This window comes from Kwoniella dendrophila, chromosome 3 (genome assembly GCF_036810415.1).
Source record: "Kwoniella dendrophila CBS 6074 chromosome 3, complete sequence".
In the NCBI taxonomy this organism is placed as follows: Eukaryota; Fungi; Basidiomycota; class Tremellomycetes; order Tremellales; family Cryptococcaceae; genus Kwoniella; species Kwoniella dendrophila.
In genome coordinates, this window is record NC_089478.1 from 1,065,948 (window position 1) to 1,089,833 (window position 23,886).

The 23,886-nt window shown below is 40.0% G+C and overlaps 9 protein-coding genes across 9 annotated transcripts; 5 read left to right on the forward strand and 4 right to left on the reverse strand.

Moving 5' to 3' along the window:
• Positions 1–4,566: 4,566 nt before the first annotated feature.
• L201_002699 (uncharacterized protein) lies at positions 4,567–7,071 on the reverse strand (the record flags this gene model as incomplete). The annotated part of the gene is made up of 2 exons (XM_066218473.1): positions 4,567–6,797; positions 6,960–7,071. The coding sequence occupies 2 exons, from the start codon at positions 7,069–7,071 to the stop codon at positions 4,567–4,569; spliced, it is 2,343 nt and encodes a 780-aa protein (XP_066074570.1).
• Positions 7,072–7,769: 698 nt separating this feature from the next.
• Positions 7,770–8,940, forward strand: L201_002700 (uncharacterized protein; the record flags this gene model as incomplete). Its single annotated transcript, XM_066218474.1, has 2 exons — positions 7,770–8,184; positions 8,255–8,940. 2 exons carry the CDS (start codon positions 7,770–7,772, stop codon positions 8,938–8,940), a joined length of 1,101 nt encoding a protein of 366 aa, XP_066074571.1.
• Positions 8,941–9,260: 320 nt separating this feature from the next.
• L201_002701 (uncharacterized protein) lies at positions 9,261–10,652 on the reverse strand (the record flags this gene model as incomplete). The annotated part of the gene is made up of 8 exons (XM_066218475.1): positions 9,261–9,334; positions 9,457–9,516; positions 9,581–9,635; positions 9,690–9,718; positions 9,795–9,902; positions 10,059–10,121; positions 10,189–10,204; positions 10,272–10,652. The coding sequence occupies 8 exons, from the start codon at positions 10,650–10,652 to the stop codon at positions 9,261–9,263; spliced, it is 786 nt and encodes a 261-aa protein (XP_066074572.1).
• A 518-nt stretch (positions 10,653–11,170) lies between these two features.
• Positions 11,171–12,542, forward strand: L201_002702 (uncharacterized protein; the record flags this gene model as incomplete). The annotated part of the gene is made up of 7 exons (XM_066218476.1): positions 11,171–11,204; positions 11,270–11,305; positions 11,373–11,488; positions 11,560–11,682; positions 11,799–11,942; positions 12,023–12,211; positions 12,330–12,542. The coding sequence occupies 7 exons, from the start codon at positions 11,171–11,173 to the stop codon at positions 12,540–12,542; spliced, it is 855 nt and encodes a 284-aa protein (XP_066074573.1).
• A 221-nt stretch (positions 12,543–12,763) lies between these two features.
• L201_002703 (uncharacterized protein) lies at positions 12,764–13,736 on the reverse strand (the record flags this gene model as incomplete). The annotated part of the gene is made up of 3 exons (XM_066218477.1): positions 12,764–12,785; positions 12,886–13,188; positions 13,384–13,736. 3 exons carry the CDS (start codon positions 13,734–13,736, stop codon positions 12,764–12,766), a joined length of 678 nt encoding a protein of 225 aa, XP_066074574.1.
• Positions 13,737–14,084: 348 nt separating this feature from the next.
• Positions 14,085–15,886, forward strand: L201_002704 (uncharacterized protein; the record flags this gene model as incomplete). The annotated part of the gene is made up of 3 exons (XM_066218478.1): positions 14,085–14,268; positions 14,461–15,454; positions 15,550–15,886. 3 exons carry the CDS (start codon positions 14,085–14,087, stop codon positions 15,884–15,886), a joined length of 1,515 nt encoding a protein of 504 aa, XP_066074575.1.
• Positions 15,887–17,239: 1,353 nt separating this feature from the next.
• L201_002705 (uncharacterized protein) lies at positions 17,240–17,863 on the forward strand (the record flags this gene model as incomplete). Its single annotated transcript, XM_066218479.1, has 1 exon — positions 17,240–17,863. The coding sequence occupies one exon, from the start codon at positions 17,240–17,242 to the stop codon at positions 17,861–17,863; it is 624 nt and encodes a 207-aa protein (XP_066074576.1).
• A 238-nt stretch (positions 17,864–18,101) lies between these two features.
• L201_002706 (ribosomal protein L32) lies at positions 18,102–18,869 on the forward strand (the record flags this gene model as incomplete). The annotated part of the gene is made up of 3 exons (XM_066218480.1): positions 18,102–18,438; positions 18,614–18,695; positions 18,785–18,869. The coding sequence occupies 3 exons, from the start codon at positions 18,102–18,104 to the stop codon at positions 18,867–18,869; spliced, it is 504 nt and encodes a 167-aa protein (XP_066074577.1).
• Positions 18,870–19,045: 176 nt separating this feature from the next.
• L201_002707 (uncharacterized protein) lies at positions 19,046–23,730 on the reverse strand (the record flags this gene model as incomplete). The annotated part of the gene is made up of 8 exons (XM_066218481.1): positions 19,046–19,132; positions 19,200–19,292; positions 19,361–20,496; positions 20,572–21,879; positions 21,934–23,294; positions 23,351–23,521; positions 23,586–23,644; positions 23,713–23,730. 8 exons carry the CDS (start codon positions 23,728–23,730, stop codon positions 19,046–19,048), a joined length of 4,233 nt encoding a protein of 1,410 aa, XP_066074578.1.
• Positions 23,731–23,886: the final 156 nt, after the last annotated feature.

The window sequence follows — 23,886 nt, forward strand, 5'->3', positions numbered from 1 at the left end:
TATAGACTTCTCAACTATTAAATGTTGACGCGCGCTCGTTCCGCTCACCCCTATATTTGCGATCAAGACATGAGGGTGAAAGATAAGCGATCTGATGTTGAACTGTCAGAATGCGAAAAAAGCGAATCCCATCAAGGGAAATATCGCAAACCAAAACCACAATATGGGATAACACACACACACACACACACACACGCTAAGAGTTCAGGAACCATCAGATAATTTCTTACCGTCCTTTGGGATATTTACGAAAAACCAATTCGCTATAATACAACAATACTAAGCGTGATTTTCATCTACGGCCATAGAAGGTATAAAACATCGCCTCTCGTCTGCTCGGCGCAGTAGACCACCTAGCTAGACTAATTCAAGGTCGCTGAGCACAAATATCTGGTCAGATTCATTGGGGGTGACCCCCTTCGTCACCAACAACGCCTTCGGCGTCATCAACACCAAATTCACCAAATTTCCAGCAACTTTCAACGCGCTTTTCCCTTCCTTGACCTCAGATCCTCACCAATCTACACCAAACTTGGTACACAGTCTCTACTCTAGCTCTTCTATCCCTCATAAAATTTCCGTCGCTCCCATCATTATCAAAATCTTCCTCTTCGCCATCACCGAGATTTTAGTAGAGGCCTGTGCGTCAAGTCCGACAAAATATTGGCTTGTTTACCATCATTCAACGTAGATCATCAATCAACACGACGGACAACCTCCACCTTCACCTCCACTTCAACCTCAACCACGGCCATTGCATCGGCAATCTCCACTACCACGGCCGGCCGTAGTATCCTCAGCCAAAACCACGGCCAGAACCTCGGCTCGGCACCTGCCGCCAGATTTGACCAACAATGCCTCCACTTACAACCAAGAAGACGTCCAAACCGGGCTATCTACAGCCAACCTCTGCATCAAATAAGAAGGTATTACCAAGAGCGGGGGCTGTATTTGGCGGTGTGACAGAGTTATCAGAGAAAGAGCATAGAGAGAGGGAGAGGGCAATCAGTGGTCCATCAATTATAACGGCAAGAAGGCGGTCACCAAGATTGAACAGTCAAGAACCAACCATCCCTTCCTCCCTTCCTCCACCAATTCAAACCACACCAAGACGCTCTGGATCACCTTCTCAAACACCAACAGACACACCAGTGCCAACACCACCTCCAGTCACATGTCCCCTGTGTCCCCAATTTACTTCGGCAGACATCTTTCAACACTTGAGACGTCGACACCGTGATTATCCATTCAGACAGTCAGATTTTCCACCAAATTCAGTAGTGATCTGCCCACGATGCTGTGCCGTAGTCAAACCAGGGAGGACAGGTTTAGGTACCCACAGAGCTAGCTGTCCAGGAAAGAATGAGGATTTAGCACGAAGGGAGAGCGGATCTTTAGTACTAGACGACCGTCGAAGAAGTGTGGCTAATAATCAAAATAAGAACCAGCAACCAGCACCAACAACTACACCTCAAAATACACCTCAAGCACCAGAACCTCAAGCTACTCCTCAAGGTGAACCTCAAGATCAGCCTCAAGATTCACAACAAGAACTACCTCAAGAAGAACCACAGGATGTACCACAAAATATACCACCAGAGAGAACACCTAATCCTTCCACTCGTGATATGTCACATTTACTTCAACTACCGGGCACAATCAAACATCTCCACCCAGTTCTAGTACCTCACTTCCTGTCCAAAGTATCAGAGATAGCAGAGAAGTACAACCTGGACCCCTCTCGGAACAATTTAAGAGAGATGTTAGAACTACCAAAGGTTGGACTAGTACCAGAGATAAGAAACGGTCATGGGGCGGTGATTGAAAGGCTGAGTCAATACCCAAAGGTGACGTGGCCAGCAGCTAAGGAAACTAGCTCGACATCTAGAAGCGAGGTGGTTAGAGCGAAGGAGCTTATAGAAAGTGGACTTGTTGGAAAGGGAGAAAAGATGCTGAACAACAATACCAAGATAGCACCAATCAACGAAACAACAGTATCAGCTATCAAGTCGAAGCATCCAGAAGGAGAACACAACCCTTTTGAGCTCCCACATCCCTCAGCAACGCCATTACCAACGCTATCAGAGGAGGAGGATATTGTGCGAGCCGTTAGGTCAATGAAACCTGATACCTCCCCAGGGCCTTCAGGTTGGTCGGTTAAATTAGTCAATCTTGCTCTTAAAGAGGATCAATTCAAGCTATTCCTTAACAATTTAACATCTCAAATAGCATCAGGTATAGCAGTTGGTCAAGATCTATTATGTGCAGCTAGGATTACCCCTTTAATGAAGCCAGATGGTGGTGTACGGCCTATAGCAGTTGGCGAACTATTTTACAGGATAGCTATGAAGGTTATATTTACAATAAACGTCGACAAGTCATTCTTAGCAACCTGTCAGTTTGGAGTTGGGAGTAAGGGAGGTGTAGAACCTATAACAAGAGCACTACAGTTCACATTAGACGGTCATGAAGATTTCCCATACACCCACTTTGTCACTCTAGACGCATCCAATGCCTTCAACGCTTGTAAAAGGAAAGTCACATACAGATCACTTCTCAAATATGCTCCAACACTGGTCAGGATGGCCGCCTGGTCATACAACAATCCCACGCCTCTATACCTACACGCTGACGGTACAACTCATACACTTCAATCATCAGAAGGGCAAAGACAAGGAGATCCAATGGGGCCACTGCTATTCTCAATATCAATAAGAGACACAATAGAGGAACTACAACGTTTGCTAGGACCGAAATATCTAGTTCTAGCATACCTGGATGACATATTTATACTAGGACAAGATGATAGAGCATTGGAAATAGCCAAGCGGTTCTTCAAGAAGGAGTCTTCGCCACTCAAGCTAAATGATAACAAGTGTAAGCAGCTTAGCATAGAGGAGATACGCGAGAATGGTGTGGAGATGCTAGGTACCTGTTTAGGTTCAAGGGAGGCTAGATCCATTTATCTATCAAAGCAGATTGACGACCTGAAACCATGTCTCGACAAGATACACCTCCTTCCAAAACAACACGCCCTCCTTGTCCTACGCCAATCACTACAACAAAAGCTTCGTCATTTACAGAGAACGCTACAATCGGAGGATCTGGTGGAGTTGTGGGAACAGCTAGACCAACTGCTATGGTCAACGCTAGATAGAATTAGGGGATCAGCACCAGCAACATCGATAAGGTTCAGAGATAGAACGGTGATGAACTTACCACCCAATTTAGGAGGTATTGGTATACTGTCACATAAAACATGCGCTCCCCTTGCCTACAAAGCTGCAACAGCCCTGTCAACAAAGGTACTACTACCTCTCATGAACACGGTAGATGAAGAAGGTATAGACTTGACGTCTCAAAAGGATTTGTGTAAAGAGGTATTCAAACAAGAACAACAACAATTATTAGCCTCTTCAAATTTTAGAGAAAGATTGACTATACTAGAGTCGTCAACAATGATAGGACGGAAGTGGTTATCAGCAATACCGGCATCTCACCGATTCGTACTTCAAGATGAAGCTATACAAGCAAACCTGTACTATCGAACCCTCTCGCCAGGATATTTCGGTTGCTGCAAGAAGTGTGCTCAGCCAAACACTATAGGTCACGATGAGTGGTGTTCTGGAAGGAAAGATTATAGGGTTTCACGGCATGAATCGGTCAAACACCACCTAGCCAACACGCTCAGAACGGTACCGTCAGCCACGGTATCAGTAGAACCTTTCATAAAGAAGACCAACAGGAGGAATGATATTAAGATAATTATTGATGACGTGGAAAGGCCGCTTGTGATGGAAGAGTATGACCTCAAGATTGTGTCTCTATATGCACCTACACATCAAGATCACCTTAGAACGGATGGTAGCACCAGGGAGGAAAGAAGAGCAGCGGCGATGGCGGAAGAGGAGGGGAAGTTAGTCGAGGATATGGAATATAGAATTAAGAAAGTATTGGGACAACAAGCTAGAAGCAAGATAAGTAACTTGCCAAGACAACAGGACAGAACACCGTTCGTCCCTCTAGTTATGTCGACCGGGGGATATATAGAGGAGAATACGCTGGCCAAGCTTGTAGAGTGGAAGTCCTGGAGAATGCAGGCAGTTTCGTATAGGGGAATGTTGACTAGTATTTCGGTATCGCTTGCTAAGGCAAGAGGTAGAACGTTTATAGTTAGATAGAGTGGCGGTGCACGCACAGACCACATCCTTGTAGTTATTTATAGCTTTATACTTCATATTCAATAAGACATGCATCTAACTCGGCGCAATTAAGTTACCTATCGCTCGGTTAGTACCAAGGTGGGGGACCACTTGGGAATCCCGGGTGCTGTAGTTTTTTTTTTTTTTTGACAGGACAGGACAACAGGGAGCACCTTATGAACAGAGACGAACGAGGAGCGAAGTATTCGAGTGGATAATGATTATTGTATACCGATACGCCTATACAACAGAAGTCAGAGAAGGTGTCGTGTTTGATACCAATTATCGCATTTGGTAATAAGCCATGCAGAGAGGAGGTATTACGACAAGTAGTACAAATTTCTGTGAAGGGTAACAGTGACAATTACCAATCTTCTTCAGTTTGTTCTCTAAGCCAACCATCTGATTCGTTTTCCCAATCATCATCTTGAAAATCATCTTCTTGATGATCATCGTTACCATTATCCTTATCTCGATTCACATCGTTATAAGACGAATTATTTGGATTCTGATTTATAATACCATATTCATATTTTTCTAATATATCTTGATCATTTTCTTCTTGCTCCAAATCCTTTGTTCTAGATTCACCAGCAAAAGCAACATCTTGACCTTTTTTCAAGGTTTTTAATTCTTTCGCATAATTCAAATCAAATATTGCTTTATATCGTAATTCTTCCAATTTAGCTTTATCTAATTGTGCTTTAGATTTAGATTTCGATTTGGATGGTGATGTAATTGATAACAAGTTTAACATTGGTATTGATAACGTATGTGGATCAATTTTCTTAGTTGTTGATAATGAAGATGATATTGATGGTGAAGAAGCAGAAGTTGGTTTGGCTGTATTATCTGTTATGTTTGCATTTATGTTCGCAGACTTATCTGTAACATCGATGTATCCATGGTTCTGCTCGTCCTCCAGGTCATCATCATCGTCAATCTCAACTGCCCCGTTGGAGACATCCATTAAACCCTCCTCATCAGAAAAATCTGAACTATTACGTCTCTTGATTTCCCTTCGAGTTGGTACGATCTTGACCGCTCTTTTCACATATCCACCTTCAGGATCGAATTCATCAATTTCATCGTCACTCAAATTGAGGATCTTTTCTCGGCGCCGCTGGGAGGATGATTTAGACGGTGTATGATCTGGTGATTTAGGGATATCCTCTACTGGAGAAGGAGACTGCTCTATGAGAAGTATCTCTTCTGTTGACGGCGTTGGCTCTAGTAACGGCGGCGGAGAAGGTTGGATTTGTATGTCAGAGGCATTCTGTTCTGGCGATGTCGCAGCTGAATTCTGATTTAATATTGAGGGTTCTTCGAAGGGTTCTTGCTTTTTGACAGGTAATGTTGATTTGCCAGTTCGGTTAAAGAAATTCATTATTCCACCATCGGTACTACCTTTTTTAGTTAATTTCGTTTTATCCTGCGTTTTCTTGAGGCCTTGTCTGATTTTGTGGTCTGGTCCAGTACTTTTGGTCGAACTTAATTGGCTGTTAGAGGCTAGCAAGCCATTGTTCTTGGTTATTTCAGCTTCACCAAATAGACTTGTAAATCCCCGCCCTTTTCCAAGGGTTTTCATAGGTGAAGGACCTAATTCATCTTCATCTCGATCCTCTTCTTCATCTTCTTCATCGTCGTATTCTTCTTCATCGAATATACCTTTTGTCGGGTTTGTGATATAATTGTTACTTCCACTTTGTATATCATCTAATGGTTCTTCACTCTGAGATGCTGATCTAGTTTGATTCTGATTTTGAGCTTGACCTCTTTTCCGTATTGGTAATTTCTCTTTTAAAGGCGTATCCTCAACTTGTTCACCTTTTAATCTTTTTCTCGCTCTTGTTCTAGGTGTTATTTCGTTTAGTAATCCACCATTTCTCTCTTTTACTTTCCTCAATGAATTAGCTTCTAAAACTTCTTTCAATTTCTTCGGACTTGATGCATGTATGAATGGTGACGAAAATGATTTTTCCCTGTTGATAACATCAGGTTTAGAAGATGAAGATAGGAAAGGTGATTTAGCGGGTGAAGAAGAGGAGGCTATCGTAAATGGATTAACTGGATTAGGATCATGTATAGGTCCAATATATCCTTTTGACTTTTTAGGTGTACTGAACAACGTCCTAGATATTGTATTGCTATTGTGATAGATTGTAGTAGGTAGAGGTAGAGGATGCGATGGAGATGAATCATTAGATAACATTGATTTTGATGCTTTTCTTTTCAATGATCTTCCCCCTTCTAAATCCTTTCCACCTGTATGTGTAGCATCATTATTTGAGCCATTACCATGACTTGTTCCATTCGATCTTGATGGTCCTGCTTGTGACTTACTACTAAAAGAAGTTCTGTAAGCTTTTCTGGCAGGTGGTGTGGGCGTTGTAGGGTATTCTGCTGAGGGTATGTTACTTGGTGTTGAGCGATATTGAGATGATGAGGAGGAGGAAGGTATAGCTGTTGATGAAGAAGGCGGTTGTAATGAACGTGATGAACTAGATAATTGCGATGATGCTGACGTTTGAGATTGGGAAGCAGCAGAAGAAGAAGAATTTTTAGATAGTTTACGATAAAGCGAGTATTGTGATGCTATGGGAACCAAACAAACAAAGAATTAGATTAATGCTTAGTCTAGCCTCCAAAATACGATAAAATGTGTTTTCTTTTCTTGAAACGGATTCGACCCAGTAAATCATGATACTCTCCTCCAGCTCCTACAGGATCATTCAGTAGCTCTTATACCTTACTCACCTATATTACCGGGATCTTTTTTGATATCATCTTTGGTTGGATTTCTTCCTTCTTTGGCTCGAAATGTTTTCTCCCATGTTTTGACAGCAGCTTTGACTGTTGCAAGATCCATCTTGGTAGGTGGACGTGATGTGACCGTGATCCCTCAGCCAGGATCTGATCCTCGCCTTTAATTTGACTTTTTGTGTCGAAAGGAAGGCTCAAGTAGAGCTTGTCAGTACATTTATTTCGGCAAAGAGGTATTTATAACTGGATTACATTTAAACCTACATTGTCCTTGCAACGCGTCTCTTGAGTCTCGCAAGTTGGACGATGCGTGATGATACTCTTACTACGATCACGATCATAAATCTAATCTATTTCAATCGTAATACTCAATACAGATTGCCGTAATCTCGGAGGATTGATTGGTTTTTAAATCCTAATGAGTATTTTGAACTATATACGGCCGGCAGCCTGATACATGAATAGCTTTTACCTTGGTGAGGCTGATATCCAAAAAACAAGTATCTAATCAATTTAATCGGATCGATCATAACTTTTTTGGGATCAAAAGATGACCTATATTACCTATTTTTTGCTTTTTTGCCGTGGATGAAATCAAGCGTACGTTATACGTTATCCCATAGATATTGGATACATCATATCTCATTCCTATCATCGTGAAACCGAAAACTGGATCGAATATAACACAATCGTATTTCTGGAACTAGCAAAGCATATTTGTTCAATTGCACATACACTTTATAATCACAAGGATTTTCATTCTCATTTGGCGAGAATTATAAATAAACCTAGAATTTATTCACGATGAGACCTACAACATCAATACTTCCTTTACTATCGGCACGATCTACTATACCTTACACCTTGAATGGTTATAGATATATATCTACATCTTTAGTAAGATTAACATCACCTTTAAATCCAATAGAAACTTCAACAGAACCAGCAAAAGTACCTTATAAACATGTAGCCAATCCAAAATTCATTACAGATAGACCAGTTAAATTAACACATAAACCTGTTTTCCCTGCACCACATAATCCATTTGCACCTCCACCTGAACAAAAACAATATAATGAATTAACATTAAGATTATTGAGAAGAGTTAATAAATTATTAGGTTATAATAGAAGAAGAAGAACTACAGCCAGAGAATCAGGTAGAATGATGAAAGGTATTGTTGAAGCTGTAGAAAATGATGCTGCTTTTTGGTATGGAGGTGAGTTGATATTCAAGCTTCATTGAATGTGTTTTGAAGAATATCGTAAACTAATGTTCGCTTTTCGTAGAATGCGATTTACCAAGAACTTTCCATACATTCTTCACTATACATTATTTATATGTATTAATAACTTTAGTTAGATTAAGATCATTACCAAATTATATTGCTAATCCATTATCACCTTTACCACAATCTGCTTATCCTGGATTACCCGGTACAACTACACCTATAACAAGACCAAGTATAATAGATACATTAGATAATTTTGGATGTTATTTTTCAAGAGTTAAACAACATGATTATAGATATCAACAAACTTTATTAACACATTTTTTTAATATTGTTGAAAATGAAATTAGATTAATGTTAGGTGTTGAAATTACAAGAGAAACTGAAACAATGAAACGTTTAAGAGAATATCAAGAAAGAGGTAATTTTGCAAGAATGTCTTTAGATTATGTTTTAGGTTTAACAAAATCTGATGATAAAAAAGATAATGAAATTTCTGATAGTGAATTATCAAGTTTTATTTGGAGATTTATTTTCGCAAGAAGAGGTACAGGCAAAAATTTACAAGGTGAATTAGTTTATCCACAAAATGAATCAATGAAAAAAGGTAAAGAATTAGAAATGTCTGAACAAATTGAACAAATCGTTAAATTCGTAAGAAGAGAATTACAAAGGTTAGATCAAATTTCAGATAGAGATGTTATAGCTGGTAACGTTGGTATGTTTGGTCCAGTAAGGCAGTAAATTGGATAGGTCGGAAGTTAATCAGAATATATTATATTTATGACTTCATGCATTATAACTATATTATTTTCCGATTTGTACCACGCTAACAGTGTATCAGCGGTTGCAACGCATTCCTCAAGATCCGATAATCAAGATATATCGAATGATGCATTGTTATGTGGTTTTTGGGCATTATGAATTGGATATTACCATTAGTTGTGTGTATATGTAAGTTTGATCATGTTATGTAAAGAAACATTGTAAGGTGTTCCGACCGATGAACGTAAGGACAACGAGAACAGGGAAATTCATCTATAATCTCCTTTTATCTGCTTCTCTTAAGCTTTATTCTTGATCTCCAAATTTTCCAGTCTCACAACTTCTCCATCATCTGCGATAATTTTGTATCGAACTAGCGAAAGTTAGGTAGACGATCGATGTCAGCTTGTGCTGAGCCAGATTGACCTTGCAAACATCGACTCATCGGCCAACCATTCTGGGTATAAGTTTTTGACTGGAAGTCCCCTCACTCACCAATTCGCCATGCGCCTTGTTCTTGGGGTCGTATAGATGTGAAGTATACTGTTCCTGCACCTAAAGTAGGGTTGTAAAGTTATCAGCTGTTGTGGCGGGTGTTCACTTGTCAGCTGAGACTTACCTTTATCTCCTTTGACTCTAGCACTTAAGTCTACTCTACCTTGCATCAAGTTGATCTATGAGAGGCATACGGGTCAGCTGAGTACGAGAAACTCTACAGTTCAGCTTACGGTACCAGAGATCCAAGGTTGGCCTAAAGCTATTGATTATAAAGGAGGTCTATCAGCCATCTGACGAAGCTCTGATTGCGAAACGAAGCATATGATGTGACCTACCCCACCAGTTTTCCACTAATCTCACGTTCTCGCCTAACACAGCTATCACTTCTTTCGAGTTTCGCAACTGGAAAGTCACTTGTCGAAGTACCGACGAGGAAAGACGTTCTGTGAAGAAAGCAGAAAAATTGAAAATCAATATCTGATAACGAAGTGTACACGAATTCGTCATTTCTTGACCTGTCAGACGACAAGTAGCATCACCAAGCATAGAGGTACTGTCTGCAGTATCCTATGGTAAAAGTGAGCAAGACACAGACTTACCTGCATTAGTAGCATGCAGCAAGAACAAACCCCATCCTAATCCTAGTAAGCCTAAAGCAATGACTGATTATAGATTCAGAGCGTTAGCTACAGCATCTTTCTTGGTTTAACAGTGATCCTGCTCGCTCACCATAAGGTAATTTAGTCTGTTTTATGGATAACCCATAGTCAGCAAAATTATAACCAGATGAACAAGTAACACCATGAGCTTACAGTAATCTTTGGTAAATCCCTATCACCGGGTCTTTCGTAGATCAATCTAGGTCTACTTGGACCACTAAAAGCTTCTTCTTTATCTTTTGATGCACTAGAAGATTCGCCCTCTTTGGATTTCGTAAATGTTGTTGTAGTTTTACGTTGAAATCCTGATGTAGGAGGTGGCATACCCCTTGAAGTTTCAGGTGAATCATATGTAGTTCTAGGATGTGATTTTGATGAAAATACCGTTGGTTCAGATTGAGTTTGAGGTTTTGCTGTTGTTGTAGTATTCGTTGAATTCAATCGAACCAATAGGCTTATCGGGGATATACGTGATGGGAACGAAAGGGATTGTGATAATGGACGTATAGCTCGAATGGGTATCATTGATCTCATTTTGTTAATTCTCCTTTTGAAGGGTTTTTTTCGCTTTGTTTTCAAGTAAGGTGGGTGAGTCTTTTACTTTTAATTGTTGCAGATTGGATCCCCTATCCAGCTCGTGAATGGCTGCTGAAAGTCTCCAGAGTAGATTTGATCTGACCAGTGATCACAAACGTTGAATGTAAATTATCTATCGATGATAATAGGTTAACTTTTAACATGATGATGATAGGCGATTATACCCGGTTGATCATCAACCATACACAACCGGTCATAAGCTAATAAGCTAATATTTCGGCTTTGTACGTATCTGAGTAACCCATTTAAGGTGTATGCCTCTACGCGCCTCAGTTGGGAAAATCAAAAAAAGTTGAAGATGCATTTTATGACCACCAACATTACCATTACCATTTCGCTCCAACGTAAGGTAACGAACGGTTCAACGCATATTTACATATTTACATATTTACAATAGTCAAGTCTTCCTTTTCTCGAGTATAGTCATAACCAAAAAATAGACATATTCAGTCAAAATGAGTGCCAAGGATTTCGAATTACAACCTATCGGTAAGCTTAGTTTCGTAACGTATGCCGATCAAGGTGACAAAAGCTGATGTACCGTTGTATTCTAGACCTTCCTAAAGATCTTGCTGAAGAGCTCGAACTTGGTACGTCAAACAAGTCACTTCCTCGATAATGATTCGCGTAGCTGACCCTAAGAATGAATCTTCACAGAGGAGGGAAACAAAAACGTCAGACAAAACAGATTCTACGTTCAAGAAACAGATGCTTATTTGAAACACCTAAGACCGTTAGCTAAGAAAGTTGATCAATTCTGGTTAACCGCTTTCGTATGTCATGCGAATAATCTCACAAAACCACGCGTTCTTGATTATACATGCTTATTAATGCTTTAATATAGCTTAACCATACTCAAATTGCTGCTACTGCTACATCTAAAGAAGATCAACATGCTTTATCTTTCCTTGAAGATGTAGAATTAGTACAAGATGAAAATGATTTTAGACCTTTCGAATTGAAATTCGTAAGTTGAAAAGATGGGCAGAGGCGACAGGAGGGAGAGGAGGTGAGGTGAGAGAGAGGGGAAGAGATTGATGATCAATCTGATTTCGTTATGCTAATGATATCTTGACATTTTAGCATTTCAAAGAAAACCCATATTTCACCAATACTGTATTATCAAAGAAATATTCATTACCAAAAGGTGTTGAACCTGCACCAAAAGATGGAAGTATAACTGATGAATTAAGGAAATTCGAAGGTAATGAAGATCTCGTCGGTGAAGTAAGCTTCAGTTCATCTTCTTCCTCTATAATTTGCTCTTTGTGGAGGATTAAGCTGACTGTTATACGATAATTTAATAGAGTTTCAAAATTGAATGGAAATCTGATGAAGTAAATTTACCTAAAAAACAACCCAGAGTAGTTCAAGGACATGATCATGATCACAGTGATCCAAATCATGTACACCACGATGATGAATCTGATTCAGGTTTTGAAGGTGATTTAGGATCTTTCTTTATTCTCTTCGAACAAGCTGAAGATATCTTACAAGTAAGTCATCACCTTTTTTCTTCGTCGATTCAATCATCAGGACTATAATATTCATGACAAAACATCCCGTTGTCTTTACACAAAAAGTACTGATGATATTATTATCTTTTTCGTTCAGGTCGGTGATGCTCTCAGATCAGATTTATTACCAGATGCATTTGCATATTTCGAAGATAGAGGAGAAAATTCTGCAGGTGGTGAATTTGGCGATTTTGATGACGAAGATGATGATGATGAATTAGATGAAGAAAGTGATGATGATGATGAAGCTGAAATTGATTTAGAAGAAGAAGAAGTACCAAAGAAAAAGAGAAAGGTCGGTAAGAAATAGATTTATAGCATTGGGGAAGTCGATGAAGTGTACTTCATATTGTTTAAAGAAATGGAATTTATCACCATATTTAGCTTAATCATATTACCCAAATTACGGAAAAGTTATTTGCTCGTTTCTGACTAGTATCTACTGTCGTAAAATATAACAGATAATATGTATAAGAAAATGCATAATGTCATGAAATCGGCTAACACAGATTACATCGTCTTCCCCTTCGTCTATCGAGCAGTCATGTTGGATCTGTTGATTGAAGGGTTGTATAATCAGCACAACCTTCAGCATATACACGAAGAAAAGGAATTAAAGTGAAATGATAGAGTAAGAACAACCCCCAACGTACCTATTCAAGTAAGCTACTTTATGTCTTTCTTCTAACCATTTAAATACATCAGATTGACCTTCTAAAACATTTAAGATTTCTTTTGAAATTCTTTGATCTCTTGGTTGACCACCTTTTCTACCTTTTTCTGAAGCTTTTAATAACCACGCTATACCTTGTCTTGTTCTTTGTCTTTCTGTTAATGCTCTAGGTGTTAATATTGTTTTTGCAGATTTTCTCATTGACAATACTTTGATTGATGGTGATGATAATATTATAGCTTGTTTTAATAATGGTTGAGGTGATAAGTTGGTTGATTGATGTCTAAATCAATGCCGATATGATATGATATGATATATATATATAGTCAGTTATTTATTCGGTCACAATAAGCTTTTTCCCAAGTAATGCTAAAGAGTGTACATAACGAGAGAGTTACATTCATCGATAAGAGGTAAAAGTCTGTCCAAATCTGATTGAGGGGTTTTCAAGAATTGGTCATCGAGGTAGTATACTCACAGCATTGATAATATCCTACTAGTCATTTTCTGAGCATCATCTTTCTTACCATCTTTCATCAAGCAATTTGTGAATAAATCTAAAGTAGGATCGACTATTGGTGGTATAGAATGAACACCATATCCTCTTGAAGAGCCTTGTGCGATATCTGTTGGTGGTGATGTTAAGAATGCAGAGGAACCGGAAGGCAATGTTGATGAAGAAGAAGAAGTGGAAGTAGAAGATGAAGCTAATAAATCACGAAGTGGTGAAAATCCACCTTGTTGGGTAGAAGCTGTAGCTGGTTCAGCAAGTTGCTTGACTGATGAAGCAAACGTTCGTCTGACTGTTGATATAGGTGTTCGTAGTGACATATCTGCTATATGTTGATAGGGTTGATTATATGACAAAATTGAAATATTGGAATAGGCATCATATATATCTTGAATTTGTTGGTCGTCGAATAAGTTTGTGACTTTTGGGTTGTTTCGTAAAATTCCCTGATATACACCACCAAGAGCTGAATTCCCACGGTTGAACCTGAAAAAGTTGAAAATGCAACCGTGCAGAATCATGTCCACTTTTAATTTCTTAAATATTTTCGTACAACCATACACAACCATAAATTTGTTGCTATTTCTTATGTGCTATAAAACAGAAATAACTACTATTGACTAATATTCAAATCACTGTTCAGGTCATATAGTCCCTTGATAACCAACATGGCAAAACGAACTTCCGAAGCAGCAGATTTGCCAAATGCGAAATCAGCTGCAAAAGGTCAAGAAACAGCTCGTAAACCAGCTATAAAAGATGTAGATGAAGAAATGGGTGAATTTGAAGATAAATGGGAAGATGAATATGAGAGTGAAGGTGAAGTTGTAGATGCAGAAGCTGAAGGTGATGGTGAGTTTTCAACTGAGGAACGATTTTTTTCCCGTTATCAACGCTATGCGTTCCTTACAAACGACCATTGGTCATCCAACTTGCTGCCTGTTTGACTGCTTTGCGTTTTGGCCTGATTGACCATGAGATTGGGAAAAATAATTTCACAAGCAAGTCGATGAAGGCTAACTTGAACCTCTTAAAACCTCGCAGACGAGTTCACACCAGCACAAGAAGATTCGGCACCCCCTCCTGTACCAACAAAAACATATTTACCTGGAACAGCGATTGAATCAGATGAACATTTAGTACCAGATAATTCAGTTTATTTAGCATTACATTCATTATCATACGCTTGGCCTTGTTTATCATTTGATACATTAAAAGATACATTAGGATCAGATAGAGCAACATTCCCACATACAGCATGGATAGTTACAGGTACACAAGCTGGTGAAGTACCTGGACAAGGTAGTAAAGCAAAAGATGAAGTTGTTATAATGAAATTAGGTAATCTATCAAAAACTCAACATGATGATGATGATTCTGATGAAGATGATGATGAAGATCAAGATGGTAATGATGATGATGCAACATTAGATTTTTTAACTATACCACATATTGGTTCTGTAAATCGTATTAGAGCTGCTCCTTCCAATTCTAGTAGTGGTGGTGGATCATCATCAACAATACCTGATCCATATAATGTAGCGACATTTTCAGAAACTGGTAAAGTACATATATTTGATGTTAAACCATATATAGATAGTTTATCTGGAGATAATTCTAAAGTAAAATCGAAATTACCTATACATACAATAACGAATCATGGTAGATCAGAAGGATTTGCAATTGAATGGGGTAAAACTGGATTATTAACAGGTGATATTGATAAAAAAATTTATTTAACTACAATAACACCAAGTGGTTTCCAAACTTCAAATCAACCTTACTTGTCACATCAAAGTTCAATTGAAGATTTACAATGGTCACCTAACGAATCAACTGTTTTCGCTTCTGCTTCAGCAGATAAAACTGTAAGAGTTTGGGATATTAGAGCTAAAAATAGAAAATCTGTGGTTTCAATTAATGCACATAAAGAAGATGTTAATGTTATTTCTTGGAATAAACAAGTTGATTATTTATTAGTTTCAGGTGGTGATGATGGTGAATTAAACGTTTGGGATTTAAGAATGTTCGGTAAAGGGTGAGTTAAAAATTTGATTTCTATCAGATGGGTCTTCGATCTCTCAACTCATTATAATCAAAATTATGGAAGCTAACGAACACTCTCTTCCTTAGTCAACCAACACCAGTCGCTAATTTCTCATGGCATCAAGCACCGATAACATCAGTTGAATGGAATCCAAATGATTCATCAGTATTTGCTGCATCAGGTTCAGATGATCAATTAACTTTATGGGATTTATCTGTTGAACCTGATGAAGATGAATCACCAAATAATAACATTGTAAAATCAATTGATGGTTCAGAAATTCCAAATGTACCTTCACAATTATTATTTGTACATCAAGGTCAAAAAGATACAAAAGAAGTCCATTGGCACCCACAAATTCCTGGTATGGTTTTATCTACAGCATCAGATGGTTTCAACGTTTTCAAGACTATTTCTTGTTAGAAAAGTGCACAAAGATCAGCGTCTAAAAAAGAGGACAACTCTGCTGAACAAGATCATATAATGGAGCATAGAGCTTAATTGATTCGGACGATAGTACTTGGTACGATATGGATGAACACAATTCTAATCCAATATTCGTTTATGATCAAATTATAAAATCGAGAATCCTTGTACAGTAAGAAACTATATAGCTACTAATGATTTTTTCTAATGACATCCATATTGCATATTATATATATCCTTACTTTCCATTTTACTCACCGCTCAGTTGATTTCACCCTATGACCAGGGAATATGATATAGACTGAACACGATTTCTACATCAACACTGCTCTCTTGTCGTCTAAATTGGCATCCATCTTCCTCCAAGGTGGGGGAAACAAAACTTACAGCACCCGGGATTCCCAAGTGGTCCCCCACCTTGGTACTAACCGAGCGATAGGTAGCTTATGCTTCGCCGAGCAGACGAGAGGCGGCGTTTTCTACCTTCTATGGCCGTAGATGAAGACCAAAAGGTTGACTCATTTAGGTAGCTACGCCTTGCAACTGTGGAGTTGTATGTGAGAGTAGGATTTACTCGATAATTAGATTAGGAGCGCCACATACTTTTCTGACTGAGTTTCAATGAATGAGTTGAGTCCAATTATTGAAACATGCGTCCAGGATGAATAGGGCTTCGTAATTCTTGATCAATACTCCCCTCATTTATCACGAATATATTGAACAGGCAACCTTTAGAGGATCTCTGTTCGTATCAGATATCGTTATGTATATGTATCAACTATATGTTTATGGACTGAGCCTTGTTCCGTGAGCCTGACAAGTATTTTTTTGCATGATACGGCTACAATGCTGTCACTGCACTAAATGGCTCACGTGAACCAGCATCGCGCTCAGCGAGATGTTCCCAATGAGGAGGAAGACCATGATAGCGGTCTTCGTGGTCTGTGGACTTCAAATCCGTTACGAAGTTCAGTCGGACCAAATGATGACAAAGGACATTTAGGTCGACATTGTTTGCTATAAAGGATTATTGTGTGAAAAAGGGGTAATGCAATGTGCATCGTCTGCTGAAATTCGTGTCTTATTCTCACGTCATGGTCCTTTATGATACATGTAACCACGCGACGAAGCGCCTCCAGATCAAAAGAGCAAGGTGGACTCGATATTCAGCCAATCTACATGGTATACCATATAAAGAGCTCTGACTTGTAAGCCTCCAATTCGTCATTTCGATTCTCATATCTCTGCATATTTCACCTATAAAAGTAAGTGAGCGCCCAATCATTTTGATAAGTACGAGGAAAATCCCCCTTCCGGTAGCTGACCATCGAAAAATATAGGCTTTGATCAATGTCATCTACCGAAAGTCAAAGTCAACCGGTTTTAACATTACATGGTAATGTCCTAACTTATCATAACCTTAGGGATGATGAAGACGACAACTGTGTGTTTCTCGAATCTGCAGCGAATACCGCAAGCTCAGGATTATTTGGGACAAATCCAGGAGATATCAGTATCACGCTGTTCCTCAACAGAAACGACCCTATCATCGAAGATCTCACGCTTAGGTTTCAACCTACAGTAAACGCGAGCAGAATTTTGATGACGGATGAAGAAACTCCAAATTATATAGTTCAGTCAGATGACATGAGTCAAGCTGATTTAACATTGTACAATGACACTCTTACATTTGGCAATCAAACTTTCTCTTATGGTAACACATTGACCAAGGACTCTGGCAGAAGTCCAGACGAAAACGATTTTACAAACATATGTAAGGGTTCAATCGGAGTCGCATACATTCCTTATGGGTTTTCCAGAAATATGAATGGAACGCAGAAAGAGCAATTGGCGATATACAGGCCAGACGATGCGTCTGATCCGGGAATCTACCAAACAGCTCATAACTTCATGAAATATACGAATAAAGCGCATCAGGCTGAAATTGAAGAACTCAGTCTACTCGTAGTGTAAAAGAAATGATGAGGTTAGAGCTAGAAAAGAGGTAGATTATGTGATTATGTTGTAGTGCCACTTTCCGGAGATAGTTACGGAAATTCCCGCTTTTACACCATAGCCAGTTCCCAGCTGTTCGTGATGCATTGTTTCGTTTTGAACGTTATCTTAACTTTTTCTGAACATTTCAGTATTAACCTCGCATATCAATTCTTGACTATATTTCAATCACAACGATATTAATATACCAAGCATAATGACTTCTCTCACATCACCAGCACGATCATCCCTTTTATCTTTACGACCTTTGGCTAACTCCGTCCGACCCGCATGGTCAATACCTTGTATAGCATCTTCTTCATCAGTTTCAACAGTCTTACCTGTATCTCCAGTAGCACCAGTTGATCAATCATCCTCATCATCATCATCATCAATAATTTCGCCATCATGGACATCCATATTCCCTTCGTTCACACTTGAATCTATTTTAGAACTTATTCCACCTATAGTATGGGCAAGTGTACCTAAAAAGAAAACTTCACATAGTCGAAAATCAATGAGAAGTGCTAATAAAGGATTAAAGAATAAAACAAGTGAGTCTATAGTCGTATGCACTCAATGGAAAATATGCGTAATGCACAGCAGGGATGGCTGTGTATTCAAGAGCGGAATAAGGATAGAATGTTCCCCTTATCAGGCAAATCAAAGGGAAAACAACACTTCTCCAAGGCCACAAAGCTGATTTGTTATTATTTAATTAATCTGTAGACTTATCGCTATGTGAAGCATGCGGTTCAATCAAATTAACTCATCATGTTTGTCCAACATGTTATTCACAAATATCAAGAAGGTGAGCTCAACAACAGTCTCTATCCTACATTTAAGTATGTAAGCAGAGGTATTCAGCTGACATAATCATCCTTTTCTGAACCTGATTAGGTGGAAAAGAGAGGCTAGAGGAGAATATCCAGTAGCAGACATCGGAGAACCAATAAGTGGACAACAACAAAGTGCGCAACCATAGTAGTTTACATCATTCCAATGCATAGTCGACAATAAATCATGAAACCAGATCTGCGTTATTTCATTACAACAAATTACTCCTATTATACTTCAACTATAGTAAACGAATAAGCGACTATATTCAGTCTTAGCGTGGGATCACTATAAGTCAGGCTTTTCCACAACCATATGATTTGATCATTGTCCTTGACTTTGGTTTGGTTTTGGACTATTCCTAGCTTGTACTTGAGCGTTCTGTACACTAGGTGATCTAGCGAAATGCTGCTACAATGGACGATCGACTTCAGCTTCGTAGCTCATGTGCTAACAGAAAAGCTGACGGCTGACTTACAACGCCTTGCATACCCATTTGCGGTGTACCAGGATTACCTTGAGCTTGGACTGCTACTTGAGTTTGAGCTTGAGCCGCAGCTTGCATTTGAGCCTTTTAAGTTTTGTAAAGATCGATGTCAGCTAATAATACAGTGAAGCTGATTGCGATGAGGAACTTACATTTCTCAGCATTAATGCCCTTATCTGCTCTGGTGTAGCTGATTGACCACTTGCAGCTAACTGAGCTATAATCTGTTGCATAGCAGCTTCGTTGATTTGAGGAGCTTGAATCGGTACACCTTGATTTGGCTGTGGTATACTTTGACCCTGAGTTGGCGGTTGTCTACTTGTAGGTATAGGGCTTGACATTTGAGGTGAACCTTGACTACCTGCACTAGCGACTCTAAGATGCTGAGGTACGTTTCCGGAAGGTATACGTTGTTGATTTTGAGGTGAAGCTTGTGCTACTAGAGCAGGTGAAGAATTGTTTATATTGCCATCGGTTGGTATTGGTGTACCTTGTTGTGTATAAGGTGAACCTGCAGGCAATTGACCAGGTTGAGAATTAGGCGTATTACTCATTCTACTTTGAGCTTGAGCTTGCGCTTGTGCTTGTGCTTGAGCGTGAACTTGAGCCTGAGCCTGTTGAGCGGCACGCAATTGAGCTTGTTGTGCAGCTAATTGTTGTGCTTGTAGTAATTGCATTTGTTGCTGTACTTGAGGTGATTGATTTTGTCCTTGACCTTGACCTTGTTGTTGCTGCTGTTGCTGTTGCTGAGGTGGTCGAACGTTGCCTTGCCCGGGTGCATTATTGACATTTTGTCGGTTGACAGCATTTGCAGCTGCAACAGCGTTGAGTAATTGCTGTTGACTGGGCGCCATGTTAGGCATAGGTTGTCCGTTAGGTCCCATTCGTATAGGTGCATTAGGCGGAGGTCGCATCTGAGATTGCTGAGGTGGTGGTGGTTGTTGTTGTTGAGGATTAGGCTGTATCTGTTGACCTTGAGATTGTGGCTGACCGGGCTGAGGTATCTGTTGTTGCTGTTGAGGTTGTTGCTGCTGCGCTTGCGGTTGCTGACCTGATGCAGTCTGTTGCTGTTGAGCTTGATGAGCAGCTTGTTGTTGCTGCATCATTTGCTGACGCATTGCCATTTGCCTTTGTTGCTCTTGCATAGCTCGTTGTTGACGCTGCTGCATCGCTTGTACATCACGTTGATATTTGGTTTCGACCAGTTCCCATGGTGTGGAAATTGAAGACATCAGATAGCTGACGTGTGATTCGTGCACATTTATCACCTTTTTTGGCTGATCTTTGACTATATTGGGGGTCGATTGAGCAATCAGTAAGCGCGTCTTCTTTCCCAGTAAAACGCAGAATGTGCATTACTCACCACCTGTCTTTGATTTATTTGCCTCTCGCCTCCTGTTCATTCTCTTAGCTGCATCGTAGATCGCTTGATGTCTGATAGATTTCTTAGATCCTTCGTATTTAGGTTTAGCAGCTTGTCTATCTCTTTTCGACATGCCGGGAGGTGGTGGTGCACCATCAGGTAAAGGTGTCTGAGTTCCTGTTTCAGCATTAGCAGTTCCTGTCGCTGGAGTAGAAGTGTCGGTTGTACTATTTGCTGTAGTCACTGTTGGAGTAGGAAGAGCAGGTACTGAGATACCTGAAGTAGGGGTTTGTTGAGGCGGAGCAGCTGATTGTGGCGTTTGATTTCCTGGTCGACTGGTTGCAGCTGAAGAAGGTGGGATAGCGGATTGGGGAACAGAAGTGGAAGGAGGTATCGGTGCTGGTGTGGTTGTTGCTGATTGTGGTACTGCATTCGGTGTAGCAGTCGCTGTTGGAGCTGTAGGAGGAGCAGCACTTGGCGTCGGAGCTACAGAAGGAGCCGCAGTTTGAGCTTCGGCAGCTTTTTTGAGTTTATCTTTACCATCGCTGTAGTTGTAGTACCATCTTTCCCAACACTCATATGCTGATCGTCTTTCTGTAGGAATAGTGACCTTTTCAGAATTGAAGCAATCAGCTATAAGCTGCCAATGGAATGGATATGTTGAGACTAGTTTCAATAAATGATCGTCTTCATCTTGACTCCATACTAGCTGAGCCCGAAGATGTTGAGAGGGTGGTTTGGTTTGTTCAGGTGGCCTCATTGAATCTAAAGGTCGTATGCCTCTTCCATAGAACACACTTGAAGTGGCTGCAACAACTGTTGAGCTAACATCTGTTGATCCCTTTGGATCCTCGAAATAAGGTCCTTCATGTATATCCCATACTCCATCTGGAGCATTCTTAGCCGGTTGCAGAGTAGATACCAGTATAGGTCGAATGTCCATTATACGTGATGTATGAGCTATACGATGACTAGTCGTTTGGCCTTCATCGAGACGTCGAGATATCTTTTCCTCTTCAGGTGGTGCAGGACCCTGATATACCGCTAAGTCAGGGAAAAGATCGACAAGCGAAGGTGGTGTTTGAGATTCAGCAGTCTCTTCTGTAGCAGTAGAAATTGCTGTGAGTTGGGGTAAGGAATCAAGGTCAACAGTGGTGGAGGTGAAAGAGAGGTCTAATAATGGTTTTCGAGCAGCTACTAATTCTTCAACATTGGCAAATCGTTTATTTATTACCAAACCGTTCGGTAACACTGTGTCACGACGCACTTCCGAAGCATCTCGATCGTTGTCATCCGCGTTATCGATATCTAAGCCACATAATCAGCGATAGAGGAGCGAAAGCGAATGAAGGAGGTACTCACCATCCAATCCTACAACGTCCTCTCCAACATCCTCTGCTTCACCATCGGCATCTTGCTCACCATCAGCATCCTCTTCCTCGCCATCCGCGTCGGCAGTCCCTCCATCATCGACCTCTCCATCCGCATCTTCTTCGCCCTCTGCATCGACTTCTTGGTCCATCGCCACATCTTCCTTCTCCTTCTTCACTTCGTCTTCTCTCTTTTGTTCTTGATCTACTTTCATCTCTTCTATCGTCTCTAGTACCTCTGCACTAGCGACGCCTTCTTCCGCATGTAGGTCCTCTTCCCGCCCAACTAACATTTCAACATCATCGTCTTCTGCTGAAGCATTCTGTATATGATTATTATCTTCCGCATCATTACTTTGTTGAGGTACATCGATCTGTACACGGCTTCCAGGATGTCCAGGTATAGGCTGATCTTTTGATTTCCCCCAACCTCTCTGTCCCACCATCAACTGAGTTTTTTCGATGTCTGTCGATAAATGCCATTCTACAACTTGATAAGCGAATTCTCTAGCTTGAACGATTTTCCATTTCCTTTCTTCATTAAAATCAACTCTCATCCATTCCATTTCTTCCAATAAAAAATCCCAATGTGATTTTGGGACAGGTGGATTCCTTAATTTTTTAGGTTGTCTCAAACTCCATCTACCCTGATCTTTTTTAGTTTCAATTCTCTCCATTGTTCTAACATGTCTCATTTCATTTAAAGCGATTTTCCAATCATTTGTTAAAACACATTTACTTGATTTGGTTAATGAACCACTTAACGGATTTAATGTAAATGATGCTTGTAATTGATATAGGTCAACTTGTTGATCATTTAATTTCATTTTTTTCCTTGCTGGACCGCTACGACTCTGATTATTACCATTAGCGTAAGAGCGTGATTGAGGTGGTAAAGGCGGTAATTTAGGTAACTGTGATGTATAATCCGTTTCTAGTGGCATCAAGATTTTGGGTGTCGTTCCAGGTACTTCTGCAGGTCTATAATTATCAGCCGGTATCCATTCTGGTATTTCCACTTTAGGAGGAGGAGCGAAAGATGTTGTAGGCATCAAACGTGGTCGAGGCTGTATTTCATCCAAAGATACTCCTATCTGCGGTTCATTCTCGTTCGGAGGCGGCGATGGAGACAGCAGCAAGGGAACAAATGGTTTCTGCGCTCTAGGTGATTTGATAGTTGTTGATGATCCTCCCAATTCTGTACTTGAGGGAGATTTCAGATCTTGAGAGGATATCGTAGATGTCGTTGCCGCTAGTTGCCTAGAACTACTGGGCTCATCGGGAAATACTGTCGATGTTGCAGGAGGCGAAATTGATGGTAAGGTAGGCAAGTCCAGACTTGTTATACCAGACCTATAATGGGTGTAAGTACGTCGAGTCATTCATGATGGATAGAGGACGGTACAAACCCTTTTCCCAGCTGATAACGCTCTTTCCACTGACTGAACCCTTCTTCTACCGTCTGACTATCTAACTCTCCTTCTCCTTCTATGGGTGGGAAATTCTTTGTACCATTTCGTCGTGGTTCGAGCATCAGATAAAGCTCTTTGAGAGAATCGGCATGTCTCGGTACAAGTTCGCTATGTGTATCTTTAAACATCAGTACCATTGCACACTTTATATAGCAAGTGGCATTTCACTAACTCAATTTCATTTTGACGAGTTTGGATAGCTTCGAAAACCGCACTACGTAGTTGTAAAGACTGATATTTACAGATAAGGTTAGTTGGATTTTCTGAGGAGATGACGAGGAGGAGGATTATGTACGTACTGAGACTGCTGAGTCCATTTTAGGTCTTTTCGCACCCTTTCTTCGCAGATATTGATATTAGTCGGAATATGGCCCTTGCAAGGGCGAAATAAAGTGGGGTTAACCCTTATATAAGAGTTTTAATGGTGCAAGAAATAGATAAAGATCAAAAGTAAACATTACAGAAACCTTTGA